General features: G+C 41.8%; 1 protein-coding gene across 3 annotated transcripts in view; it reads right to left on the bottom strand.

Moving 5' to 3' along the window:
• ADAMTS6 (ADAM metallopeptidase with thrombospondin type 1 motif 6) overlaps positions 1–27,676 on the bottom strand; it is a 194,104-nt gene that overhangs the window by 59,178 nt on the left and 107,250 nt on the right. For 2 of the 3 annotated variants that reach the window (XM_063128018.1, XM_063128019.1), the window contains exon 12: positions 16,494–16,601. In XM_063128018.1, the coding sequence (XP_062984088.1) occupies positions 16,494–16,601 (108 nt within the window). The remainder of the gene's footprint in view (positions 1–16,493; positions 16,602–27,676) is intronic. The other variant, XM_063128020.1, reaches the window with a different exon arrangement.

The raw sequence follows: 27,676 nt of genomic DNA, 5'->3' as shown, positions 1-27,676 counted from the left end.
TGAGGTAGTTTTAAGAATGGCCTAAAGCAGAGTTGCACTATATGTTAAAAATACCTACCCCTGCACAGAAATACAGGCAGATGAGACTGGGAGCCCCATCAAGAGCATCTGGATTAAAATAAATGGGGCAAGGAATAAAAAGAACATGATAATCGGAGTCTATCACCAACCACCCAATGAAGGAGAAGTCAAGGATGAAACATTTGATAAGCATATTGCCAGTATTTCAAGGAAGTGTGATGTAATAGTAATGGGAGACTTCAATTACCCTGATATCTGTTGGGAGACAAATTCTGCCAAAACTGGCCCTTCCAAGAAATTCCTGATATGTATGGCTGATAACTTTCTCCTACAGAAAGTGGAGGAAGGAACTAGAGGATCAGCTACCCTTGACTTGATACTGACCAATAGGGATGATTTAGTGGATAAAGTGACAGTTACGGGAACTCTGGGGGAAAGTAACCATGTTCTTGATTTTAAAGGAAGCAAAAGCTGAGTATAGCCATACACATATTCTGGATTTTAGGAAAGCCAATTTTAATTAACTCAGAACTATAATAATGAACATCCCATAGCAACTGACCCTAATGAAAAAAGGAGTCCACAATAGGTGGGAGTTTTTTAAAAAGAAAATTTTAAAGGCACAATTACAAACAATTCCAACAAGGAAAAAAGATAGAAGACAACAGAAGAAACCAATGTGGCTCCACAAAAAGCTTAGAGATGACTTGAAAACAAAAAAGGACACATATAGGAAGTGGAAGGAAGACCAGACTATGAAAGAAGAGTACAGACAGGTAGCACAGACGTGTAAGAATGGCATCAGGAAGGCTAAAGCTGAGAATGAGCGGAGGTTAGTGAAGGACGCTAAAAGCAACAAAAAAGCTTTCTTCAGGTACATGCATAGTAAAAGACAGAGGAAAGAAATGGTTGTTCAACTACTCAGTGAGGACGGCAAATTGATAACAGATGACAAAGAAAAGGCTGAAGTGATCAATTCCTACTTTAGCTCAGTCTTCTCCCAAGAGCGGGTCTATAACCTCCCTGGCAAAAATGAAGTACAAGCTGAAGGGGAAAGATTACAGTTTGAGATTGATAAACAAATGGTCACGGAACACCTAAATTCTTTGAACGATTAATGCTTTTTGTGAACCGCCCAGAGAGCTTCAGCTATTGGGCGGTATAGGAAAGGGAAAGGACCCTCTTGTGCAAGCACTGAGTCATTACTGACTCTTGGAGGGACGCCAGCTTTCGCTGACGTTTTCTTGGCAGGCCTTATAGCAGGGTGGTTTGCCGTTGCCTTCCCTGGCCGTTATTATCTTTCCCCCAGCTAACTGGGTACTCATTTTACCGACCTCGTGAGGATGGAAGGCTGAGTCGACCTAAGCCAGCTGCCTGAAACCAGCTTCCGCTGGGATCGAACTCAGGCCGTGGGGAGAGTTTCAGCTGCAGAAACTGCTGCTTTATCGCTCTGCGCCACATGAAGCTCTATTGGGTGGTATAAGAATGTAATAAATAAATAAATAAATCACCAGGGCCCAATGAACTGCATCCTAGAGTAATAAAGGAGCTGGCAGAAGAACTCTCAGAACCATTGTCTATTATCTTTGTAAAATCATGGAAGCCAGGGGAAGTGACGGATGACTGGAAGAGGGCTAATGGTGTCCCTATCTTCAAAAAGGGCAAAAAGGAGGAACCTGGGAACTACAGACCTGTTAGTCTGACATCCATCTCTGGGAAATTTTTGGAGTAGATTACAAAGAAGTCAGTCAGTAAGCACCTTGAAAACAATGTAGTGATTACTAGAAGCCAGCATGGATTTGTCAAGAACAAATCCTGCCAGACTAATCTCATCTCATTTTTTGATCAGGTAACTTCCCTTGTGGACTGTGAGAATGCTGTGGACAAAATATATCTTGACTTCAGCAAAGCTTTTCACAAAGTACACCATGACATTTTGATTAACAAACTAGCTAAAAGTGGGCTAGATGGAATAACTATTAGGTGGATTCACAGTTGGCTACAGAATCGGACTCAAAGAGTGCTTATCAATAGTAACTTCTGAAACTGGGGGGAGGTAATGAGCAGGGTACTGCAGGGCTCAGTCCTGAGACCAGTGCTCTTCAACGTTTTTATTAATGATTTGGATGAGAATGCCTATTAAATTTACAGTCAACACAAAATTGGGTGGGATACCAGAAGACAAAAACAAACTTCAAAGTGATCTTGATAGGCTGGAGATTGGGCTGAAAACAACAGAATGAAATTTAATAGGGATAAATGCCAAGTTCTACACATAGGAAAAAGAAACCGAATGTACAGTTACAAGATGGGGGATATTTGGCTACAAGTGAGAAAGGTCTTGGAATTGTTGTAGATCACAAGCTGAATATGAGACAACAGTGTGATGTGGCTGCAAAAAAAGCAAATGCTATTTTGGGATGCAATAATGGAAGTACAGCTTCCAAATCGCACGAGGTACTGGTTCCCCTCTGTTCGGCCCTGGTTAGACCTCATCTTGAACATTTTATCCAGTTCTGAGCACCAGACTTCAAGAAGGATGCAAACAAGCTGGAGGGTGTTCAAAGGAGGGCAACAAGGATGATCAGGGGTACGTAAACAAAGCCGTATGAGGAGAGACTGAAAGAACTGGGCATGTTTAGCCTTGACAAGAGAAGACTGAGGGGAGACATGATAGCACTCTTCAAGTACTTGAAAGGTTGTCACACAGAGGAGGGCCAGAATCTCTTCTCAATCATCCCAGAGTGCAGAACATGGAATAATGGGCTCAAGTTACAGGAAGCCAGATTCCGGCTGGACATCAGGAAAAACTTCCTGACTGTAAGAGCAGTAAGACAATGGAATCAATCACCTAGGGAGGTTGTAGGCTCTCCCACACTAAAGGCATTTAAGAGGTAACTGGACAGCCATCTGTCAGGGATGCTTTAAGGTGGATTTGTGCAATGAGCAAGGGTTTTTTATTTATTTATTTATTTATTTCATTTATGATTCTTTGACTTAGCATGTAAGATGAATCATTCCTAGCTATGGTGGCTACATAACCACAGTTTAAACATGCTCATTAAACATTTGCTGCAAAAGGGTTAGTGACCTAACCATGGCCTAGTGTGTCATGTGAACCATTTCTAATCATGGTGGCTACATAATCACGGTTTAAACATGCTCACTAACTGTTTCTGGCAAAAGGGTTAGTGGCCAAACCATGACTTAGCACGTTGTCTGAACATGTCCACTATTAGTTAAAAGGTGCTGGAAGCATGATACAGTTGTTACTCATAGAGAACAAGGAAGGATAGAGATAATAAAAGATGGGTTAATCACTAACCTGAGTTTTTAAGGTGGGAAAAACCCTAGCCCAAAATACTGAATGGAACAGCTAACCCGCAACAAACTTCTAAAGTCTGTTAAATTTCAGTTGCTTATTTTGAACTGAAAGTACTTAAGAACCTGTTGAGTGATGAGTTTTTGAACCATTTCAAACTGGGATAGTGCTCAGGAATTCAAATTCTTATACATTAGCGCAATTGTATTTTTTCTTTAAAAGGGGGTTGGGGGAACCTGTGGCCCTTCAAATGTAATTGGATTCCAATTGCCATCAGTCCCAGCCAACATGGCTGATGGTATGTATGTATGCATTGTATTATTGCTTTTATATTCTACCTTTTTTCCTCCAAGGAACTCAAGGCAGCGTACATAATCCTCCTCCTCTCCATTTTATCCTCACAACAACAACCCTGTGAGGTGGGTTGGGCTGAGAGTCTGTGACTGGCCCAAAGTCATCCAGTGGGTTTCCATGGCCGAGTGGGGATTAGAACCCAGATCTCCCGACTCCCAGTCCAACACTTTAGCCACTACGCCACACTGGCTGTAGTGGTGGTCAGGGTGATTGGAATTATAGTCCATCAATATCTGGAGGGCTAAAGGTTCCCCTATCCTTGCTTTATAGGGCATAATTGTAATGTAATTTAAATGGGGTTTAGAGCTATGAAACTGCTTGAAACTAGAAAGTTGTGTGAATATATTCATTTCTTTTTTTCTCTAGAAAAATAAACAAAAATGCAAAGAAAAGGACAGGTTGCTTACTTGTAACTGTGGTTCTTTGAGTGGTCATCTGTGCAGTCACACATATGGGCTCTGCCCCTGTGCGGAGTCTCGTTCGGGAAGTTTTTATAGCTGATAGAGATTTTGGTGGGAACCGTCCCCCAACGTCCCACTGCGCATGCCTAGGAGGGTCCCCACCAAGCTCCTCAATTCCGAAGAGATCACATTGCGGCCCCTGGACTAAAGATCAGTCCCCAACCAGTGCCCAAAGAGACACCAGCAGGGAAGGTGGGTGGGTTGTGTGACTACACAGATGATCACTCGAAGAACCACAGTTACAGGTAAGCAATGTGTCCTTCTTTGTGGTCTCTGTGCATCACACATATGGGCGACTAGCAAGCTGACTTACCGGTGGTGGGTCGGTGTCTTATTGTAGGATAAACGAGAGGAGTGCTCTTCCAAAGGAGCTATCTGCTCTGAAGTGAACATCCAATCTGTAGTGCCTGACTAACGTAGTCAGGGTAGACCATGTTGCTGCATGACACAATTTAAATAAGGAAATTCTATGACCAGACATGGAGACAGCCCTGGTAGAATGTGTTTTGACAGCTTTGGCAAGTCAATCTTAGCCATTTTATAAGCCAAGCAAATTGTTTGCACTATCCACACAAATAATCTCTATGTAGACACAGGGTGGCCCTTCTTCTGTCGTCCATAACAGACGAATAGACGAGGGGACAATCTGAAATTTTCTGTGCATGCTTTGTAAAAGGCTAGAGAACGTCTGACATCCAATGTATATAATGTGGATTCAAGAGCTGTAGTGAGAAAGTTGGTAATATCAAATCCTGGTTCAAATGAAAGTCTGACACTACTTTAAGCAAGAACTGAGTATCTGGGCATAGCGCCACCTTGTCACAGTGAAAGACCAGGAAAGGTTCGTCCACCCACAGTGCTGCTAACTCACTGGCACATCGTGCTGAAGTGATTGCTACAAGAAAAACCACTTTCCATGTCAGAAAGCTGAGGTCTATTGTTGCCATGGATTCCAATGGCTTGGAAGAAAGAGCATGTAGTACCACTGATAGACTCCATGATGGTGTGGGTGTTCTCGTTGGTGGTTTGATATTTCGTAGTCCTTTAAGGAATCGACAGACAAGAGGATGGGAGAACACGGAATATCCCTCTACGGGGTTGTGGTAGTCTGATAGAGTGGCCAGCTAAACCTTTAACGAAGAAAATTGGAGATCTGTATTTCCTAACATCAATAAAAAAGATAAAACTTGTTGAATAGATGAAGAAACTGGTTGAAACTGCCTGGACAGGGCAAATTTTTTAAACTTTAACCATTTTCTGGAATAAGAAGAGCGTGTTGATGGTTTCAATGCTGCATCAAGAACAGGCATCTTAGAGGTTAAATGGGTCTCGTTCTGCATGGAGTCTCCAGGCCGTCAGACACAGTGTGTCTATCTCCACGTGGTAAATGAGGGCCCCCTGTCAATGTAGCAGGTCTGGTCATCTCGGAAGGCAATAATAATGTCCCAGGGACCTGGTAAGGAGTGTGGCGAACCAGCCCTGCCTCGGCCACCACGGAGTCACCAATATGCAGTCTGTATTGTCTATTATGATCTTTTCCAATACTTTCATCTGTAGTGGAAAAGGGGGGGAAAGGAAGTAGAGTTCGTGTGACCAGGTTAGGAGGAAGGCATCCCCCCTGGACCTCCGTCCCCAACCTGCCCTGCTGCAAAAGTGGTCGCATTGTGAATTCTCCTGTGTTGCAAACAGATCAGTGGTTGGGGTCCCCCATTGTCAGAAGATAGTATCGACAATCTGCTCATGCAGCTGCCACTCGTGGGATCTGCTAGGTTGTTGTCCTTGCCTGCTATGTGAACAGCTGTGATCATGATGTTGTGCTGTAGGCACCATTCTAATATCTGAACAGTCAGATTGACAAGGCGGACCGATCTTGTTCCCCCTTGTTTGTTGAGACGGAACACCACCGTGGTGTTGTCGGAGGTGACCTGAACATGATTGCCATTCAGTAATGATAGAAAGGCCTTGAGTGCCCTCTGGACAGCAAGAAGTTCTAAGATATTGATGTGGGTGTCTTTGAGTTTGTTGGGCCACGCATCCTGTACTGTTAGGTTCGTGCAATGGGCCCCCCAACCTAGAAGTGATGCGTCCGTAGTCAGCACAATTGTGGGTGGGTTGAGATGAAAAGGTATTCCAGTTAGCAGATGTTCCAGTCGGGTCCACCATATCAGGGATGTGGCAGCTTTGGTCTATAGGCAAAGCATTGTCCTCCTGGCATTCAATGTAGGGTTGAAAACTCTGAGAAACCAAAGTTGGAGATGGTGCATCTTGAGATGTGCAAAAGGCACAACTGCTGTAGTGGCTGCCATCAGGCCCAGTAGCTTTTGGATAGTATAAGCCTTGATAGTCCGCTGGCAGTAGACCTGTTTTGCAAGGTTGATAAGGGTATCGGCTCTGTCCTGAGGTAGGTATGCCCGAGCGGTGTGGGCGTCGAGTATGGCTCCTATAAATTTGATCGAGCGCAATGGGGTGAAATTTGACTTTTCTTCGTTGAGGTCGAGACCGAGATCGATCAAGAGGTTACGGATTGTGCGGATCTGTCGTGTAAGGCTCTCTTTGGACAGTCCCATGTCGCCGATGTAGGGGTACAACTGGATTTTCATCTGCCTGAGATATGTGCACACCACGGCCATGCATTTGGTAAAGACGCATGGTGTGGGGGAGAGACGGAAAGGAAGTACCCTGAATTGGAAAAAATTGTCTGCCATAACGAATCTGAGGAATTTCTGAGAGGATTTGTGGATGTAAGAGTTTCGGAGGTCGATAGACGCAAAACACATATCCTCAGTCAGGAGTGGAAGGATGAGGGCCAATGACGTCAACCTGAATTTCGTAGTTTGGGTGAAAAAATTTAAGTCCCTGAGATCTAAGATAGGACACAGACTCCCATCTCTTTTGGGCACAGTGAAATAGTGAGAATAAAAACCGTCACGGATGAGATTTTGGGGTACAAGCACGATCGCTCCCTTTTGCAGGAGGACTAGAATGTCTTCCTGGAGTGCAGGTGAAGGCTGAGTAACCTATATCTGTCCCAAGGGAGGCGTATCCTGTTGCCACGATTTTGAGTACCCAGGAATCGGAGGTTATATGAGTCCATGCCGAAAGGAAAGGAGAGAGTCGGTGCCTGAAAGGGGTTGTGATAGTCCGAAGGTATAGGAAGTCAAAGATGCCACTTGTCATTGCCGTCATTCTTTCTGTGTTGAGGTCTGTACTTGTATGATGGCTGTCGTCTTGCGTGGGGTTGGGGTTGCTGGCCCTGCTTGAAAGGTGTCTGAGCTGGCTGGAAGCGAGGATATTGTTGCTGTTGATGGTACCATCTTCTTTATTTAAACTGCTGTGGTGAGGGTGCTGAACCCATCTTCTTAGCGGTTGTCCTAGCCTTCTGGACAGAATCCATGGCTTCGTCTGTTTTTGCATTGAAAAGTCCAATGCCATCGAATGGTAGGTCCTCGATATGGGACCTTGCTTCCTGTGAGAGACTTGCAGATCTTAACCAGGCATGGCGTCAAAGGGCTATTGCTTCCACCATCAACTTTGCTCCACAGTCTGCTTGGTGTCAAGCGGTATTAATCAGCTGTTTAGCAAGATGAACTGCCTCAGTTTGAAAAATCTGGGCCAGCTCTCTATAATCTTCACTAAGGTGATCACAAGGGAATTAATCTTTTCCCATAAAAAGAGATGATATCTGGCCATGGTGGCCTGAAAATTGGATACTTTGAGGCTGAGAGATGCAGAAGAGTACAGTCTACGTCCCATTAAATCCAGATGATGAGCCTCCTTATCCACTGGGGCAGTGTGGGCGCGTTGAGAGCGACCTTGTGCTGATTCAACCACTATAGAGTTCGGTTGTGGGTGAACAAACAAAAACTCTGCTTCTTTTTCCAAGACCTTATACATATTGTCTAGTCTCTTAGAGGTGGGCGCTAGAGTTGCAGGTGACTTCCATGCTTGTTGGATAGTCTCTGGTAAAGTCGGTAGCAGAGGGATTGCTACTGGCAGAGCAGCCTCTGTGTGTACCGCATCAAAGACTGGATCGGCAACCTTCTGTACCGTGGTACAGATTTCCAGTCCCAATGATTGAGCCATCCATTCAATTTGGTCCAAAAAAATTATCAATGGGGTTACCGGATCTTGGTCCCAGTTGGATGCTGGCGAGAGTGATTGGTATCGATGGTGTTGAGGCTCTTGGCATCGTGGAGATTGACTCCATTGGGGGTGCGGTTTGGAATCTCAATGTCGAGGAGATTGCCTGCTTGACTCCAGAGAACCCCGATAATCCCGTTGTTGGTCTCGAGCCCTTAGAGGTGATCTGGCTCAGACTGGAGAAGACCTTGGTCTCCGGTATGGAGAGCGCAAAGGCCATGACAATACGGGTGGCTGTGGGATGAGTCCCGAATCTCCCCTTCCGAGATCGACATGGTAGGGACCATCTCGACAGTCCTGAGCTGGATTATACCCTGGTTGTTGTTGTTGGGTTAACACCGGTATAGGTGAGTCTAACAATGGAGGTGGAGTTGGGATGTGCTTAGGCAGTTTAGAGGCAGGTTCAGCAGATTTATCTGCATGTTTGCGTTTCTTCTTTTTCTGCTCGGCATTGGAGGAAGTCCGTGCCTTTTTAGATAGTCTCTTTGCTACTGTAGTAGCTAGAGACTGAGGACCTTGCTAGACCTACCTTTGAATCCGGCCTTCAGGCATGGCGAGCCCATGCTACAATTAGCACGAGCCATCACGCCTATCCAGACGTCAGACGTGATGGGGAAAGGAAAGCTCTGTCGCGTCACCCATTTTTAAAAAGTCTTAAAGGGGCCATGTGCGTAGGATCACACCAATGAAAAGGTAAGTGGTTGTTGTTGTTTTGTTTTTTAAAAAAAGGGTTCCCCGCTTCCTCCTGCCCCCAATTCCCCCCACAATGTCTGATGCTCCCCCACTTGCCAGTCCACCCCCCCCCCCTTGCTCGCCCGCTCGCCAGGTCCAATGCCCCCTCCGCCCCCCTCCCGGCTGCGATCTCCCCACCCTAGCTCCACTCTTCCACCCCATCTCTCCTGCCGGGTCTGCTCTTTTCCCCCTGGCCCCATCTCTCCCCCTGCAATTCCCTTGCCCCCGGCCCGATGGGCACAGTGCTCAGCTTCTCCCGGCTACTCACGAGTAAGCGAGCAGCCGGGAAAAGCCAAGGAACCTGCTAGACTTTCCGCAGCCCCATTCTCAGCCTGGGGCTGTGGAAAAACCAGCCCAAAAGTGGTGCCGGTTATCTCGGGCCAAGGGAGGGTTTAGCCCGGCCTGACCCCAGGTTCCCCTGTGCGTCATCTGCATGCACAGCGGGGAGCCCGGGCCTCGCACCAGGGCTAAACCCTCGTCTATGAAGGCCCTGAGTCGATGTGGAAGGAATCTCTCCTGATTTTTTGCCCTTTTCACCCAACATGGTGGTAGGCATTTCAGGAGCCTTAGTAGGTACTGCCTCAAGCGCCTTTCTCCACAATTCTGATCTGAGGCAATCAGCATGGTGACATCTTGTCGGTTTAGAGAAAGCTTGACACAGCGAACAGGCTTCAACTTTGTGGCACTTGCCCAAGCAAAAAAGGCATAGGTGGTGAAAATCAGATGGTGGCAGCTTGCTGCCGCAATTTGTGCACTTTCTAAATGGCGCTCGAAGGGCCATACACCCCAAGCGTGGTGCGACACTAATAAGAAAAGAGTGCAGAAAGGGGAAAGCTGTAAGAATTTTTTTAAAAAATCATTATTATTTTTTTAGGTGGCGAGATAAGAAAAAACACAGGGGAATAGTGAAGAAAAGCCAAGAAAAAAAGAGAGGATCAGCTAATGAACGGTTTGTGACGAGCGAAACTCCCTCACGATGTTGCTGCAATGGTAGTTGAAAGGAACTGAGGAGCTTGGTGGGGACCCTCCTAGGCATGCGCAGTGGGACGTTGGAGGAGGGTTCCTGCCAAAATCTCTATCAGCTATAGAAACTTCCCGAACGAGACTACGCGCAGGCGCAGAGCCCATATGTGTGATGCACAGAGACCACGAATAAGAACAGGAGATGTATGCAATACTTCTTATCAAACGTTAACATTATTTACTACTTGAGAACATGAAGTTTATAATTTATAATCTACTTATGGTAAGTTCCATCTGCACACAGGTGCACCTAAAGCTTCAGGTTAGTGATAAAGGTAAAACTAAAACATTTAATTAAATGTTTCAGCATATATAATAGTTGCCAATTGTAACTGGATTGTAACAATTTTAGCTCAAGATCTATGGTTATCAAAGGCTAACCCAGATCAGTAGGCTACAATTTCCTCTACTGAAGTCTAGGCAGAGACTGCTGACCAAAACCACAAGTGCAGTCTCATATCCAGGGCAAAAGTCAGACTGGCAGGACTAAAATGACTGTATCCAGATGTGCTGGATAATATTTGGTTGATATTATCTGGCTGGACTGACTGAGAATATCCAGGTCTGCCAGAAGATGTAAATAAACCACTCATTTAACAACATTCCTCAAAAATGAAAAGTTGGAAACAAGATAGCAACAAGATAGCAAATCCATATTCAACTTTTCTTTTTAGCAAGTCCAAATATTTGAATTAGATAATATAGTAATTTGCCCTTCCTAAGTAAGATATCAGGATCACATACAACACTTTTTTTTTGAAGATGTATACCCTGTGTTTTAATCAAATGATCCTCAACATAGCTTACAAACAGCAGGTAATTACATAACATCTCCTCCCACAAAACTCATACATGCACGCACAACTCCGAAGCCCTTATCCTCTGGCTGATGGGTGGGCCAGAGAGTGCTTGTCTTTGGATCTGCAGTTCTAGTATAACTGGCAGTTGAAGCCTAGTGATCTTTCTGGCAGGGAGGAAGGGGGAAAAACTCCCTGCAGCTGCTTCTCTGCCTGATGGATGAGCCTCCCCACTGATGTTTCCACATGGGAAGCGGGAATGCAACTTCCCAAGGCCCTTGGGCCCCTGGCAAGTGGCAGGTGCCAGAGAGTGCTTCCTTTTTGTTCTCCAGTCCCAAGGCTGCTGGTAGTTTGAGCTGAATGTACTTCCTAGTAGGGAGGACCTGGATCTTCCCAATGTGGTTTAATGAGCCAGGGTGAGTGTGGACCTACGCCAGCAGTGGTTACCGACATGTCCTGAACAATATGTTCTACTTCAGGAGTTCAGAACAAGTTTTGGGTGGGTGGGGACAAGTCGCCCCCCACCAGGCTCAGTTGCCACACCCACTGAAGTCACCACTACACACATTTTGCCTTTCTCTGTGCTGGGAGTGGAAAGGAACTTGGCTGGCACACACCTCCCACCGCTAGCTATGTCCATGGCTTTGGGTAGCGCATACCATGCAAAGTCACTCTGCTGGTGCTGGGAAAAGCTGCTGCTCCTCCCAGCACAAGTGGAGTCCCCCAACACCTGCATCCCTGCTGTTATCTCCAATCTCAGATCAGAGATAACAGGAGGAATTCCTCCAAGTAGTGAGGCTTGCAGAACAAGCACTGCCTCCTGGAGAAACCCAAGGAACCTCTGTGGGTTGGAGGTTCCACATCCTTGTTCTACTTCAACAGGCAAGTCTGATTCAAATTTAACTAACCCAAAGAAATGAGACAAGAGTGATATACTGAAATTAGCTGTCCCCAAGATGAACCATAAGCAGTTCTGGCTGTAAAGTCAATGACAACCTTTCATAGCATGTGCAATATGTCTTAGTCTAGAAGAAACAACAGCTCAGATTCATCCGGGCTTTCACCATTCGGAATAACTTGAATCAGCATGTAGGTCCAGTAGCAGCAGAGAAAAAAAGATTTCTTCACTTCTGCTACAACTGTAGTTCCTCTGTGTGTGTGTGTGTGTGTGTGTGTGTAATGTATCTATGCTACAGATGGCCTGCATCAGCATGAGTCAGTCAACACTTGTACTCTAGTTTGTCTTCCATTGGGGTATGTTCACCTCAGGTCTCATTTGAGAACTGGATGCATGGAAGCAGCTATGTTAATTACCAGGTTTAATCTGCTATTCTACAGTTGAATCACCACATCAAGAGAGCAGCTGTCAAGGTCAGTCTCAATATTCCTGGGAAAGTACTAGATTCCTTCTGGCTCTAAATTCCTCTAAAAATCAAACTAATTAATAATAATACAAATTGAGTTCATAAAGACTCTTCTTTCTTAGGGTGGATTCACAAAACCAGGTCATGTGATTATGATCATGCCATACATTTATCATATCTGATCTTCACTGAATAGTAGTTGGTACCATTTTTAGACATGCTTTTGTCCATGACAGCTGGCATATTTTAGTAGTTTTGAAAAAGGCAGTCTATTAAGCAACAGTTACAATCATATGCAAAATAAAATTGTGTGAATCTACTCATAGCCACTGCTTTCAGCAATAGTTTTAATTGTCTTTATGGATAACATGCTAGTGCATTTACATTTTCCGTTCTTCAAAGAACCATCAGCCAGGAAGTGAGAGAAGTATTAGGAGGAAGCAAAACAGCTGGGATGCAAAGAATAAACAAAAAACTGTCAGAAAAAATAAAAAAAGCAAATAGAAAAGCAAGTGGATAATGCAAGATAGGAGAAATCATGGTTGCCAGAAAATCAATTCAATGTGCTTCAGACCACCTAGAATTCCTTAGTTAGCTCTCAAACAAGGTAAGGTAAACAGTTTTCTGTCCTCAGAAACTTTAATGATTCAGCTCTTTTAGCCTGTAAATGAAACACTGTAGCTCTACAGATGATACTCTTAAGCCAGGATTGTACAGTCTCTCTTGAAAGAAATAGTAAATAAAGCACCTTTCCTTCCATCACAGTAGGAAAATGGAACATGAGCACTATCCAATGGTGTGTCGCAGTGCTAGCTCTAATGACATTGCACTAGTGCAAACCAATGCTATTGCAACGTCATAAACACTTGCTAGTGAAAAGGTAAAAAGTGGCTATTTGCTGAACTTCAGTAGTGAATTGCCACTTTTTCCTTTTGCATTAGTAAGTGCTGGTTTATGCTAGTACAACCTCATTAGCACTAGAACTGTGCCAACTTTGGATAGTGTTCCTTTTATTTAAGTAGGCAGTTTAAATAGGTAGTATTAAATCACACATTTTGAAAACAGACAGAAGTTTAAAAATTTGAATAGGAAATATATTTTTATGCTTCAAACTACTGTTCTAAAACAGTTACTTACCCATGACAGTTGTTCTTCAAATGGTTTTCTATGTAGCCATACCTCTGAGATTGTCCCTGCCCAAACCACAGGTAGAACTTTCCAGAAAGCATCAGGCATGAGAAATACAGGAACACAAGAAGCTGCCTTTTATTGAGTCAGACCATTGATCCATCTAACCCAGTGCTGTTGATACTGACTGGCAGTGGCTTGCCAGAGTTTCAGGCAGGAATTTGTCCTACTTAGAGATGTTGGGAATTGAATCAGGAATCTTCGGCATACAAAGCATGTACCCTACCATGGAGCCAACACACTACACTAGGCCTAAAATATCCATCAGCCCTAACCAGCATAGCCAATGGTGAGGGATCATGGGAGTTGTAGGCCAAAGTGTCTGGAGAGCTGAAAGTCGCTCATCCCTGCACTAAGCTCTTTCCTTCACCCATGCACTGTAGGTGTCATACAAAAATAAAACATAGAGCCAGCATCTTTCCACTCAATTCCTTACCTGAATACCACAGAACTAATCAGGCAAATGATAACTAAATGAAGAATACCCCAAACAGTCTCTTATAGAGGAGTAGCAGGACAAGATTTGTGAATGCATGGAGAACCATTTGAAGAACAGTTATAGGGAATCATCATGATTTTTCTCCTCTTGGTCTCTATGATGCTCAACAGTTGGAAATTTAAGCCATTCACTTATAAGAAGCTAAATGTAGCAGGCTATCAGATGAACAAGCTCCGTCAAAACTTTTAACACCTCTGGCTTGGACACTCAAAACATGATGTTTAATGAACATGGATGTAATTGCCCAAATTGCAGCTCTGCAGAAGTCCTAAGGCCTTGTTGGTGTGCTACGGACTTTGTGGAGTATGTTCTTAAAAGACTGGGTAAATTTTACTTTGGATATCATAGCAACTCTCAGTTTTTCTTAGCAATCTCTTGGAAACTATCTCCTGATACTGAATCATCTTCTGATACTAGATCGCTGGAACCTCCATAGACTACACAAAGATGGTTCATGCACACTCTACATCAATAATATACATGCTACATAGAAGACTAAGAGTGCAGTACCCTGCTTACATTAGTCTTTGGGTGGGGGAAGAGGACTGGCAAGATACAGAATTGAGAGATGATTTTTAGTTTGAAACTTTGTGCTAGTGTGAGGAATATTTTTCTAACAAAAAAACTGTAGGTGAGATGGATCTACTCTTTAGAGCTTCTACTTCAGTTCTTTATCTAGCCAATGTGACTGCTAAAAGAAGGATAACCTGGCACAAAAGCCAAATGGATCGTAGGTAGAAAGTAGTTTGAAGGGCTTTCTAATGACAGATGCTAGTACAAGGAGTTGACTCCAATGAAAAGTTTATAGATGAAGCACATGAAATCAAGTTTGTTCTATACAAAAATAGCACCTGTGTGTGTACTATGTTGAGATAACAGTCCTTGTAAAAGTCCAAAGTTCTGGTGTTCTTCAAAGAGGGGTGGTATGTCAGTGTACGCTTCAAAGTGGATTGAATGCATGAGCCTCTGCAATTAGCTGGAGTGAGAAGATCAAACCATGGTTCTGTTATCTTCAGTATTTTTCCTCATCTTATTTGGAACTGAACAGACTTCCCTCAAAAGGGAGATATTTGATCTTCTGTCTGCCTCCATCCTGTAAGGCTGAAGATCTAAGCCATGTATACCTCTAAACAGGTTGCAGAGTAGTGAATGTTCCACACAATCTGCCAGATGAGAAACTTCCATGTGGAAATGCCTGAGCCTTTTATCCTCGATCTTTTTCCAAGTAAAAACTGGCAGCAAACCTACTGGTGTAGAGTATCTTTATAGTCATGGATGCAGATGAATTGGCATTGCAGCAGACTTAGTCAAGCTACTTACCATATTTGTTCTGTGGGGATGAATGCAGTGTAGATCTCTGAAGTTTTTGAGAAGTATCTACTATCAAGGCAGGTGGAAAAACAAATTCATATTATCAATCAAAGTCTTATACATGTTCTCCACTCGCTTAGAATTGTCAGCAACACCAAAGAAGGTATGAGCCAGAATTCCTTCAGGAAGTGCAGAAGCAGTCTGTAAAATTATGTGAGTCAATCTCCATGGTTGCTAATGGCTGGACCATAGTATGCAGTTCCACCATTGAATATACACATTGAGTATATGAGAGCAATATATAATACTGGAACACAGGAGGTTCTACAAGTCATTGTAAGAGAAACACAATGGGGCCGAGAAGGGCAAGCAATCTCTGAGTTTCGAACAGTCAGTTCCATGGAGAGGTGTGAAAAACTACTCCCTCTGCATAAGACCTCTGAGGTTCATAGCTAGGTAGGTCTTGATCTTCCTCACTGAATTCAGCAGGAATACCTTAACCCTATGGATTGTCCTCTCCATCAACTTGATATCCAAGTTCTGCGGCAGAGCAATGCGATAAGGATTTTTTTGGCATTTCGGCGGCCTACTGCAGATGCTGGAAAAGAGGGATGAGTTGTTCTGGATCATGAGAAATATCCTCAACAATATGATCTGTCAGTCCCAAGGATGCATGCTTCTCCTCTCCCAGTTCTCTTTTTAGCTATTTTTAAGAAAGAGGCCATCTTCGGGCATTCACAAATTCTAAATTCAAATGTGAGGCAGGCTCTGTTAGCTACTAAGAGCTGTGATATTTCCTTATGCCCAACAGGTGTCACTTGATTACAGAGTTTGTCAAGACTATAGTGCCTTCAGAGCATGTGCAAAGGGAGAAAGCTAGTCTATAACAGCATTCCTCTGGTGCCCTCCAGATGTCTCAGCCTGATGGAGTTGAAGGGAGTTACAATTCAAAAACATCTGAAGAGCATCAGGTTGGGGAAGTCTGGCCTAGAACATTCTACCTGTGGCCTGTACAGACACATTTCCATATGGGGTGGCACAGAGAAACCACAATATAAATCCTAAGAACCACTAAAATGATATTTTACAGATAAATTATGAAGGTGTTTTGTTTTATGGAATCGTTCTATGTTCAGTTATAGAAGAAATTCAGCATTTCATTCTTGAATTCTCACACAAACATTTAACAGTAATCTTTTTCTATCCTGTGTATATTTTTGGGTCTTGCATAGCCTAAAAACAACTGCACAATAACTTGAATTAAGAGTAATTTCAACTCACCCCTTTTTCAATACTTCCAGTCTGGCAAAGGGTACCCTCAGCTGCTGGAATACTGTTGGTAACACAGCGGTTACTTTTGCTGAGACACCAAAGCTCTCTACAAACTTCCTGGGAAAGAAGGCAGAAGCAAGTTGTTCAGAATAACTGGATAAAATGTATTCAAATGCTTCCTTAAAAAAGACATTTGCCCTGACCAGCCAATATATTTCTCTCTCTCTCTCTCTCTCTCTTTCCACACACAAAACCTGAAATATAGTTTGGAAAAGTAATTAAGATGGACCAATTCACATCAGTTTCTTTTAAATTAAGTCATCTTTTTTGGTCTGAATTGCCATATAGTAACATTGTCTGACAGTACACTCCTTTTGGGCCTTGTGTAGAAAGCCCTTCATGGATAAGTATGATAGTGATCTCAGTTTGTGGTAAACTGCAGATTCTGTGTGGTTTACCACACAGAACCCCAAAAAGAGGTTGTGTGAATTGGCCCTGAAACTATCAATTATCAACATAAACCATGAAATACTCTTTCTTCCAGGGGAACAATTTGCATGCTCCCAATGCAGATACTTCAGAGGAAGAGGAAACTCACATTTCTAGAAAATGGAAGTAGCAATGAGATGATCTACTGCCTGGCCAGCAACGGAGGCTTTTTAGTACCTTAAATTTAGACACCACCATTTTTTTCGTAGCCAGGCAGAGCCATTCCTAGCACTAGAGTTAGGGTGGTATCCGATTAATCAGTCCAGCCAACAGATGGCTTCTGTCAGCAGAATGTGGAGGGAGCTATTCCTCCTCCAGCTTCCTATACACCCTCAAAATCTGCTCCGGGAGGTTGGGGGAACCTCTGAAGCAGATTCAAGGGAGGCAGAGGCTGCAGTGGGGAGGAAAGATGGGGAAAGTCCTCTTCAATGAATGGCAACGTTAGAATTCACCCATTCATTTAATTAATTCTATCTCCCTTGACTGGGAGTCTCTTTTAGCTTCAGCAGAAGAAGAGTACTTTCCCTGCTCTCCCTTGGTACAGGTTCCCTCAAGTCACTATACACAAATAATCCCTAATCACAATAGGATAGGACAGCTGGTGCTGGGTCAACCGCAGCTTGGGCCCCACAGCACTGTGCAAAGAATGTGAAATATAACCTTTTCGTAGCACAGTGCTGGGGAGGGGAAAACATTCTGCAGGGTTTGAACCCTGTCAGAATCACTCTTACTGACCTTTTGCTGCAGATTTCCCCAGGAAGCTCAGAAGCACTGCAGAATCTTCCCACACTAACAAATCAGAAAAAAGCACAGAACTGCCACTGAAGATATTCACTTGCCATTGTGGTTCCAGCAGTAAACCTATGAAAAAACTACTGTGAAGACCTATTAGCATGATCAGTCATCCTGGAATAACAACTCCACAATTCAATTCAACCTCTGATTTGTTTACACAATCAAAGAGTTGAAAGGGAGTCAGCACCACATGACAATATCAGGGGCTCCTGATTAGAGCTTCTACTTTTTTCTCTAGCAGGCTTCTTATGATTTTAACACCTACATGACAGGCAAAAATTCAACAGATATGGCTTTTCCCATAAGTAAACATCATGGCAGGGAAAGTTTCTCCTACAGAGAAAGTTTCTCCTGAATTTCTGCAATCATGCAACTGGTTAAAGATACAGTAACCTTGTCAGAAAAAAGTAGTAACCTTATCTTATCTCATCTCTTTCATCCCAGGATAAGTGATCATTTAAACTAGAATTTGGTTGAAATCATTGATAGACAGAGTTCACAGTTCCACATAGAAACAGTGAATTGTGAATTATTATAGGTAGTCAGAAAAGATGTGTAGCAAAAACATCTTAAGTGTCTTTCTTCATGTAGTGAAGTCATGAGTTGTTATGGATAATAACTCTGGAGTAATATGGAATTATATGCAGATCATATAAATAAGTCCTAATTTGTTTTTATCAAAGTGCTGACAAGTAAATACTACCAACTTAATATTACTACAACTTCAGGAACATAATATGCATTGTACTTATTAAAAGGAATATTATGTTTACTGCTGTATGTATTCTTCTTTACCCACCCAATTGCAGAACATAGGGGGGAATTGTTTAGTTTTTATTTTCCATCAAATTCAGTGCACACTGCTTCTTTCTGTGCCTACCACATTTGTTGGTGTTCAATCTATATCTTTCTGGACTGGGATATGATTCCCAGGTGGTTTCTATTCAAATCCCGATCAGAAACAAACTGTCTGACATGGAGCTACTTCAGATACCCTTAGACTATTTTGTGGCATATTCGTACAGGCCCAGGTCATGACTGAACTGTTTTGTAATTGAGATTTTCATGAATTTCTATTGGAGTTATTTGTTAACTCGCCAACTCTTAGGCCTCAGCTGGACGAGGGGGTTAGTAGGGCGATGATCTCGCAAATTTATAATCGCGAGATCGTCGCCCTGGTCTACACGCGGTGCGCGACATTGCGGCCGCCATTTTGAATTTATTTTTTAAACGAGAAGGAGTGCACGAGAACTCATGCGAAAATTGTGAGTACTTTTTTTAAAAAAAACACCCCTCGCCCACCCCCACCCCATCCCCGATGGGCACAGATCTCCTGAGAGCTCTGTGACTCATTCCCAGCTCCTCACGGTTACTCGCAAGGAGCCGGGACAAACCGCGACGCCCATTCCAAGGTCCTGGGGTCAGCCCGGGACTGCAGAAAACCCGGGCTAGAAGGGTAGGGCAAAATCCCAGGGAAATGGAGGGATTATCCCTCCCTGTTCCCGGGATGCCCCGTGCATCATGTGAACGCACAGGGACGATCCCGGGGCAATCCCCGGGATATTGCCCCATCTAGCTATGGCCTTAGGGTTTCATTATATGAAAAATAAAAACACAGAGGAAAATCTTCTGCCTACTTCCATCAAAGTCTTATGCACGCTACTCTGAAAATGAGAATCCCCTGCCACTTACTCTCACTTTGTCATGCAGAGAGCTGCAGTTGCAAGAGTATTGCATACACCCAGTGGTGTACACCAATGGGAAAGGAAGCTGGATCAGACCTAGACTTTTCCAGATTGCTTTCAGTGGCACAGTATTTTTTTTCTACTTTACCCCCCACCCCACCCTTAGCTATCAACATAAATAGCATGTCTAAAGCATACCTGTCATTTACTTCACAATCTGCTGCTATTATTACTGAGATCAGTGTATGCTATTTGTATTGCACCACATGCCTGTCTCGTTTAGCCCCTTTCTTCCAGGTTCTCTTCCATTATCTCGAGTTCCTCCAAAAATAAGTACAAAAGGATGATATTGTGCTGTCTTTTCACATGTATATTGCATTGCATTGTTAATTGCAGTACTCTTGGGTAGTATGAGAAGTGGGTTTTTTTCTCCTTTACACTCTCCCTCCTCTCTCTTTGACCTCCCATCCAGTTTTCTTTTTCTTTCATACAACCCAACTCCTTGTTTGACTTGAGAGTTTAGCTACAATTCAGAGTACTAAGGAGCTTCTGCACCATGTAGACATTCATCCAGATATAGAAGGTCATTGCATGTTTGGGAGCAGGAGAATGCAGAGACACATGCAAAGCCTGGGGTGTAAACCAGCAATGACACTAGGGATCATTTCTACCTCTTAGCTTCTCCCTCTGGTTATCCTGGTATCAGGGCACCACAGGGGTGAAACAAATAAGTTCAGTAGCAGGAATCAATGAAAAAACTCAAGTTGTTGACTCTGACTGTCAACATAAACTATTGTCTCAGGAAGCATGAACAGTTTCTGGCAATTAAATTCCCAGGGGTTTGGACTGCCAAATAACTAGTATAGAGATTCTCAAGATTTTTGTCTGAGGACCACTGGGGGTCCGCAAGCTCCATTCAGATGATCTGGGGAAAGGTGGAAAAAACAGTTGAGAATAGCTGTACTTGGCCCTGATTTCACTATTTTCTGATGATAGAGCTCAAGGCTGTTTTGACAGGGGCCAGATGACAACCATCTAAAATGCCCTAGCCTAAGATCTATGATTTTCATAATTCAGCACTGGTACAGTCTGTTGATTTTTCCCTAAAAAATTACTACTTAAAGAGATGGCCTGACCTTGCGCCCTGTTTTTGACAATAATGAAGGTTCGGGGGTAGGGGGTTGGGAGTGTTATGTATATGGTTTGATTTGTAGAACAAACAAATAAAAATGTTTGTGGTTGCTGAAATTCCCAGTAATTTTAAAGCGGGGGCGGGGGGGAGAGATTTGAGAACCACTAAGTTAGTCATCTAGTACAGAGCAATGTATGATATGCAGTTATAAATATTCTTATGCAATTTCATTTTTATTCAATTCAGTCGCTTTTTAAAATTCAGCTATCTTCTGTTTCTATTTAATAACTTTTTAGGATAGTTTAATATTATTTGTAAGACTGTTATCTCTGCTGAGTAATACAGTATCATCTAAAAAAAGAGAGAGAAATATTTCAAGAGGATATCTTGCATAAAATATTGTAAGGCAAGGAGGAAAAGCAAAAAAGAAAGCCAAAAAGTCACCTAAGGGTTCAATTCTATATCCACTTACTTGGGAGCAAGCCTCATGGAACTCAATGAGACTTAGTTCTGAGTAAATATATAGGCGTGTACTGTAAAAGTCTAAGATTTTTATTATCACTTTTAATATTACTTCAATAAAGATTTAAAAACATGCATATTTTAAATAGAATTCCTGAATATTTTTAGTTAGAATTTCAAATTAAACAGCCTAAAATTACTTTTTGCTTTCTTTGAGATTTTGGAGATTTCTGTTCATTTTTATTGTAACCTATTTATTTTAACGTTTCTATTTATACAAAGCTCACATTACTGTTTTTTGTTGATAAGATCACTTTAAAAGTATCTACATATGGAATATCATAATATTTTGCCATATCTGTCTCCAAAGATTTCCTTGAAATGTCAAGAGATGAAAGTGGTTTTCACTATCAGCACGTAAAATTTAATCATATACATTGTTTAAATATTGAATTCAATAAAGATTTCAGCTGTTACAGTTGCATTTAGATTATATTTTAATGGGCATAAAATACTGTTTTAACTTCTTACGGTGCAATGTTATAAATGTCTACTAGATATAAGTCCCATTGAATGCAATGGGGCTTCCTCCCAGGTAAAGGGGTATAGGATGAGTAGCATTATACAATTAATGCCACTCCCTTGAGATTTCACATATACTCACACGTACATTTTTACTACCTTAATACTAAAGATAGCCAAACAAATATTCATTCATCTATGAACCACAGATGGAAAAGTAATAAAATAAACTATTTTATCAATTAATTGTATCTAGGAAGCAGATTCATAATTACTGTCTGGATGAATCTGTTAGACATCATATAACTGTAATAAATAATTAAACACACAAGGCTGGACTCCACAGACTGTATTCCCAAATGACCAAGGTTAGTTGGACATCATTGCTGCAAACCTGGTTAGAATTTCAGGCTCTCCCAAGGCCTCACTGAGAGGCCTTCCCAAGCACTGCAACCTGACATACTTTTAATTGTGGAGATACTGTGGGGTATCTTCTGTATACAAAGTTTGTGCTGAGCAACTGAGCTATGTCCTTTCTTATCATTTACAGCATAACTCTTCAGTTTAAACTAAAAAGGAATTCTGTTCTAGAATACACTACGGTCCTAATCCTTGTTCAAAGCAGTAAGCTGCATATGAATATTGCTGAATCAGGGATCTTCCTCCCTTGATCAGGTAGCTTACTGGTATATAAGCACTGATTCCCCTACTCGAAGAATCCGAGAGCTGAATTCAAAGATGACAGCACCATCCAAACATTCAGTGTGGAAAAGGGGTAGTATTTCTTGACAGCAAAATATAAATCAAAAAATTGTATAAAAAGAATAACCCTATATGTTATTCTTTGGGGAGTGATATATAAATATTCTAAATAAATAAATAAATATGTGAAATCAATTATCATTTGGGTGTTTTCCTTTTACAAAGATATACGTAAATAAAATTTATGTGCTTTTACATCAACGGACAGGTTTAGAGAATAGTTTAAAATTATCATTGTAGTCCGGCCTTTTTGGTCTATGACTATGGATTTGAAATGCTCCCTTAATTCCCGTATATCAGTAACAACACAGAAAAGCTGTTTCCAATAATCCAGTGTAAAAATCATCTGAGAACACTGGGCTAGAAAGGTCAGGTCTGAAGCCACCCAATATCAGCAAGAATGCTTATGTTTTCAAATTATTATTAGGTGACCCAATAACCACAATCCAGGTGATTTTATCTGTGGCATCCAATGAGAGTAAATTTTACATTCATTCCTGAACTTCAAATAGATCTTAATCCTGTTTTCTGAATAATCTAATGAAAATGCTGCACCAGTCAGATAAGAGAAGCAAAATTCGAAACCTAATCTATCAGTTCAAAGTCAGCACCTGCATTTGTGTATCTAAGAGCTAACTGTTCTCTGAGAAATATGGGTAATTGTAGTAAAAACATAAACTGAAGCTGTAGCCTTTCACAAGATCAAGACAAGATAGATGACAACCTGTAACGGTGTATCTTAGGGCTCCATGACTTCAGTTTGGAATTCGGATGCTTGTATTTGCAGTAAATTAAAGAAAGCTGAACCCATCTAGAGAAAAAAAACAGCAAATCAAATTATCTTCCTTTTGCCTATATGTTATATATGATGGAGCCTTTTCTGTATGTCATGCAGAATTTATAAATAGGCATCTTGAAGTTATACATCTAAATGATCCTGTATTCAAAGAACAACGCAGCTCAGAGTAAACTTAACTGCATGAAGATCAACATGCTGTGATGTTTCCAAAATCTAGATTCTAATGGAAATCAAAAGGTTTTACAAAATTAGATTTTTACATATTCACAATATTGAAAAAATAAGATGGGAAATACATTTATAAACACATTATAATAAAGTTAGGATTTTATCATTTATAATTTATATAATTTTGAAATATCTTAAAACATAATAATTCCTTCAGCATGTACTAATATATAATATGCTGCACCTCTTGATGAGCATTTGTTCAAACAGAGCATTAACAGTTACTTGGATTCTGATTTCCAATTCAGAGCTGCAAAAATGTCCAGCTAGTAGATCTCCACCATCATTTTGTTCATACTGTTAATCATGATTTTTATATAAATATATGAGGGTGAGTATTAGAGATGTGTGAACCGCAGAAGGTTCAACATGTTTGGTTAGATTCAGATAAGCACCAAAAATTACAAATCTTAATGCTCCATTTTCAGAAATGCTCATTATGAAGCGGTGCAGCATGTTATCAATTCATACATGCTGAAGGAATTATGATATATTACTTTAAACTCCATCTATATAATAGATTAAATTCTCATCTTATTTTCCTAAATATTGGGTGCTTATCTGAACCTTACCAAATCTATGAACCTCCCACCTATCAAGTGTAAAACAACATTTTTCCTTTCGGAACCACCAGACTTATATAACCTTTGCCCCAGCCACCAACTAGCGTCTGAAACTTTTCCTGCATTGTAAGCAACTATTCCTTCCACTTGAATCTTCCTGGAGTCAAAACTGTTGTCAAGATTACCAAGCCTCTGCTCCAGACTTTCATGCCTCTATGTATTACATCTGCAGACTCTGCTTAGTGGTTTTAAAGATGGCTAAGACAGAAACAGGAGTGTGGGTTAAATGTACCTTAGCAGCAGTCTGAAAGTCCAGAGATAGGAAACAAAAGACAAATAGAAAGACTACTATGCATCAGAAAGGAGAACTCAACAGTTGACTCTCAAATAATCCAATCATTGAAATAGAAACACACTTCAGAAATAAAAACAGTGGCCCATAATATTCTGGCTATTTAGAGAATTATCAGAGCAACTTTGTCAAGAAGGATTGAAGTGCTTTTAGAGAGAGGCAACCTAAGCAGAAACCTAAATTCCTAAAATAGAAATAGCCCCATAGACTTAAGTTATAAAATACACTGGGTTGTATCCAATTATGGTTTCTCTGCTAATGCCTGCCTATGGAACAGAGAGTTATGAAATTTTTGGTGATTCACCCTCCTTCTCCCCACCAAATCTGCTCTGGGTACCCTCCAGAGCAGATTTGGGGGTGCATTCTGTTCCCTGATTTCAGTATGCATATTCAACAATTTTAAAAAACCTGCATATTTAAGACCAAAGTTAAAGATATCTCATATTGGCTCAAACTTCACAAAGACAGGAAATTGGAAGCTAACCTTAACAGATGTACCCTGTGATCAGTAGTGATGTTATGCAACAGTACAAATTGTGCTAACTTACAACTTACCCACAATGCACCAATACTTTCCCTTGGTCTTTGGGGAAGATGGACTGCCTTGGACCAGCAAAGATGTCCCATATTGTCCTGGTCCTGTATTGCCTTATGAAGCATCTGAGTCTCACTGTATTGCTAGAGGAATCCTCCTCTGAGTTGATCTATGCCTATTTGTTGCTTACACCAGTAGCTGGACAAGATTAAATATAGGGGGGTGGGGGTTTCCTCTGATGCAGTAGGGGTGAGAGTGGTACTGGTGCTAATAACTTGGGGTGTGGTGATTATAACTATGTTTGTTAGTACCACTTGATTGATGATGGTGTCAGTAATAGAAAAATGTTGAAGCAAGTTTTGAAAATAATCTACCCATTTCATAGACTGTTAAGAAGCACCAAGAAATGGTCTCCTTGGCAGTTTTAATGTGGAGAACATATTGATTCTGAATATGAATAGCTTGCTTAATTATTTATATTTCAGTGAATTTGTAGGCCAGTGTATCTTCCCCTCTTAATGGTACTCACAAAAACTTACATAGAATATCAAGTTAGACCATTCAATTCACATATCTTTTCAGTTGTGCTTGAAACATGCAATGTGAAGAAAAAAAGTGGTGTGTTGGAAGAGCATAACCCTTCCACTTAACACTTCTTTTGAAATGCACCACCATACTGCACAGTTCCCCAACAAGCATCTCAGCTTCCAAAGCAATAGCAGATGTTTTCCAACATGCCTGCTGGTGGAAATCTCAATGTGTAATGAATGAATGTTTTTCTCATTCATTATGTTGCAATTCCAAATCCAGAATAAGAAATTTTAACTCTGTCATTCTGTCTTACTATAGTACCACACAAAACCTTTCTCTGTGTTAAGCCACCTTAAGGATGGTGAAAGGTACTAGAAGAGGGGTCCTTGCCCACTACCAATGTAAGCAATGAACAGGCTCGGGTCAACTCACAGGAGGATTCCTCTAGCAGAACAGTAAAGATTAGATAATTCAAAAGGCAATACAGGACCAGGCAAGGACAGGTATCTTTGCTGGTCCCAGGTACTTCATTTGCCCCATCTGGATTTAGACCTAAAGACCAAGAAAATGTGTGGGAGCATAGACGATAGATTTAAGGAAGCACAATTTGTGATATTACACTATTTCATTACTGATCATGAAGCACGTCTGTTAATGCAGGGTTGACAACCCAGCACTCATGGGCACATTGGCACCCCCAAGACCAATGACTGTGCCCATCAGACTCCTTCCTCACCTGTCTCCTGTGTGCACTAACCCTACTTTTTCCACTGTTTCTCTCTACCTCCACACTCAGCTCAGTAGTTAGGAAGAAGAAAGTTGGCAGATTGGGAGACATCTCCTAATATGCTGACTTCTTCCTTCTTCAGTGGTGGTGGCTGGGGAAGGATATCCTCAGGAGGAGGCAGAAATGGAGCAAATCTGGATGAGGCAGAAACAGCAGTAGGTAGAAGAGGGAGGAGGGAGGAGAAGGGTCAGCAGTAGCAGGGAAGGAAATCAGGAAGAGGGCAAGAAAATCAGGAAGAGGGCAAGAAAAGAGAGAACCCCGAGGAAGAAGGGGAGCAAGAAGAATCTGGGAAAATGGGAGCAAGAAAAGAAAGAATCCGGGCAAGGTGGAGGAAGAAAAGAGAGAATCCAAAAAATAAATACCAACAGGCACAAATGACCACGTGACAACAAGCACTGGTCTTAGCTTCCAATTTCCTGGCTTTGTGGATTTTGAGCAAACATGAGATATTCTTAACTCTGACCTTAAACCAGCAGGCGTTTTGATGACTGAATTTCCCTGGTTTTTGAAAAAGAAATGTATCATTACAACGTTGCCAATCCCACCATCTCTCCAAAGTGTGGAAATCTACTTTCTTGCAGGTTGACCTATTGGATTGTAAATACTTAACAAATCCAAACATTGGATTGTAAATACTTAACAAATGGTACTCATGATTTCATTTCGCTTAACTTTTTTTAGGTGTACACCTCAAACAAACCACAAAATGCAGATAACCATGTTTGCTAATTAGAACAAATCAAATGCATAATAGTAAGGTAATACTTTTATTAGGAACAACTGACTATCACAAACCAGATCCTGCTTTTGATTTTGCCGGAACACTTTTTTGTGCAGAATTTTAATAAACAAAAGTTTATTAGAACCCCCTATCTGCAGTTTGTAATAAGGGTGCAGATTGCAAATGAAGGTTGTAATTCTATTCTGACTTACTAGACAGTATGTTCCATTAACTGAAATACAACTGACATTGAGCAAGAAAATATTGGGGAGGTGGCTCCAGGAACTTGTCTAGCCCTGTGAGTAATAACCTGCACAAGGTTACACTTATAGCAGTTGCACTTCCCACCTCCCATCATTTTAAGTTCCTCACTTTTAAAGAAGGCAGAAACTACTTTCTTTTTCTATGCCTAAATCACAAGCTGTTTATTGAAGAACAAGAAAAAAGAACTGAATACAGGAGGATGAGCCTGGGAGCCCTATCAAGAGAATCTGGATTAAAATAAGTGGGGCAAGGAATAAAAGGAGCATGATAGTTGGAGTCTGCTATCGACCACCCAATCAAGGAGAAGACAAGGATGAAACTTTTGAAAAGCAAATTGCCAGTGTTTCTAGGAAGTGTGATGTAGTAGTGATGGGGGACTTCAATTACCCCAATATCTGTTGGGAGACTAAGGCCATAGCTAGACCAAAGGTTTATCCCAGGATTGTCCTGGGGTCAAACCTGTTCATCTAAGTGCCACACAGGGCATCCAGCGCTCAGGCAGGGACGAACCCAGGATGATCCTGGGATAAACCTTAGGTCTAGCTATGGCCAAATTCTGCCAAAA

The sequence above is a fragment of the Elgaria multicarinata genome, chromosome 6 (assembly GCF_023053635.1).
Source record: "Elgaria multicarinata webbii isolate HBS135686 ecotype San Diego chromosome 6, rElgMul1.1.pri, whole genome shotgun sequence".
In the NCBI taxonomy this organism is placed as follows: Eukaryota; Metazoa; Chordata; class Lepidosauria; order Squamata; family Anguidae; genus Elgaria; species Elgaria multicarinata.
The sequence above is the reverse complement of the archived record's forward strand: the minus strand, read 5'-3'. Positions and strand labels throughout refer to the sequence as shown.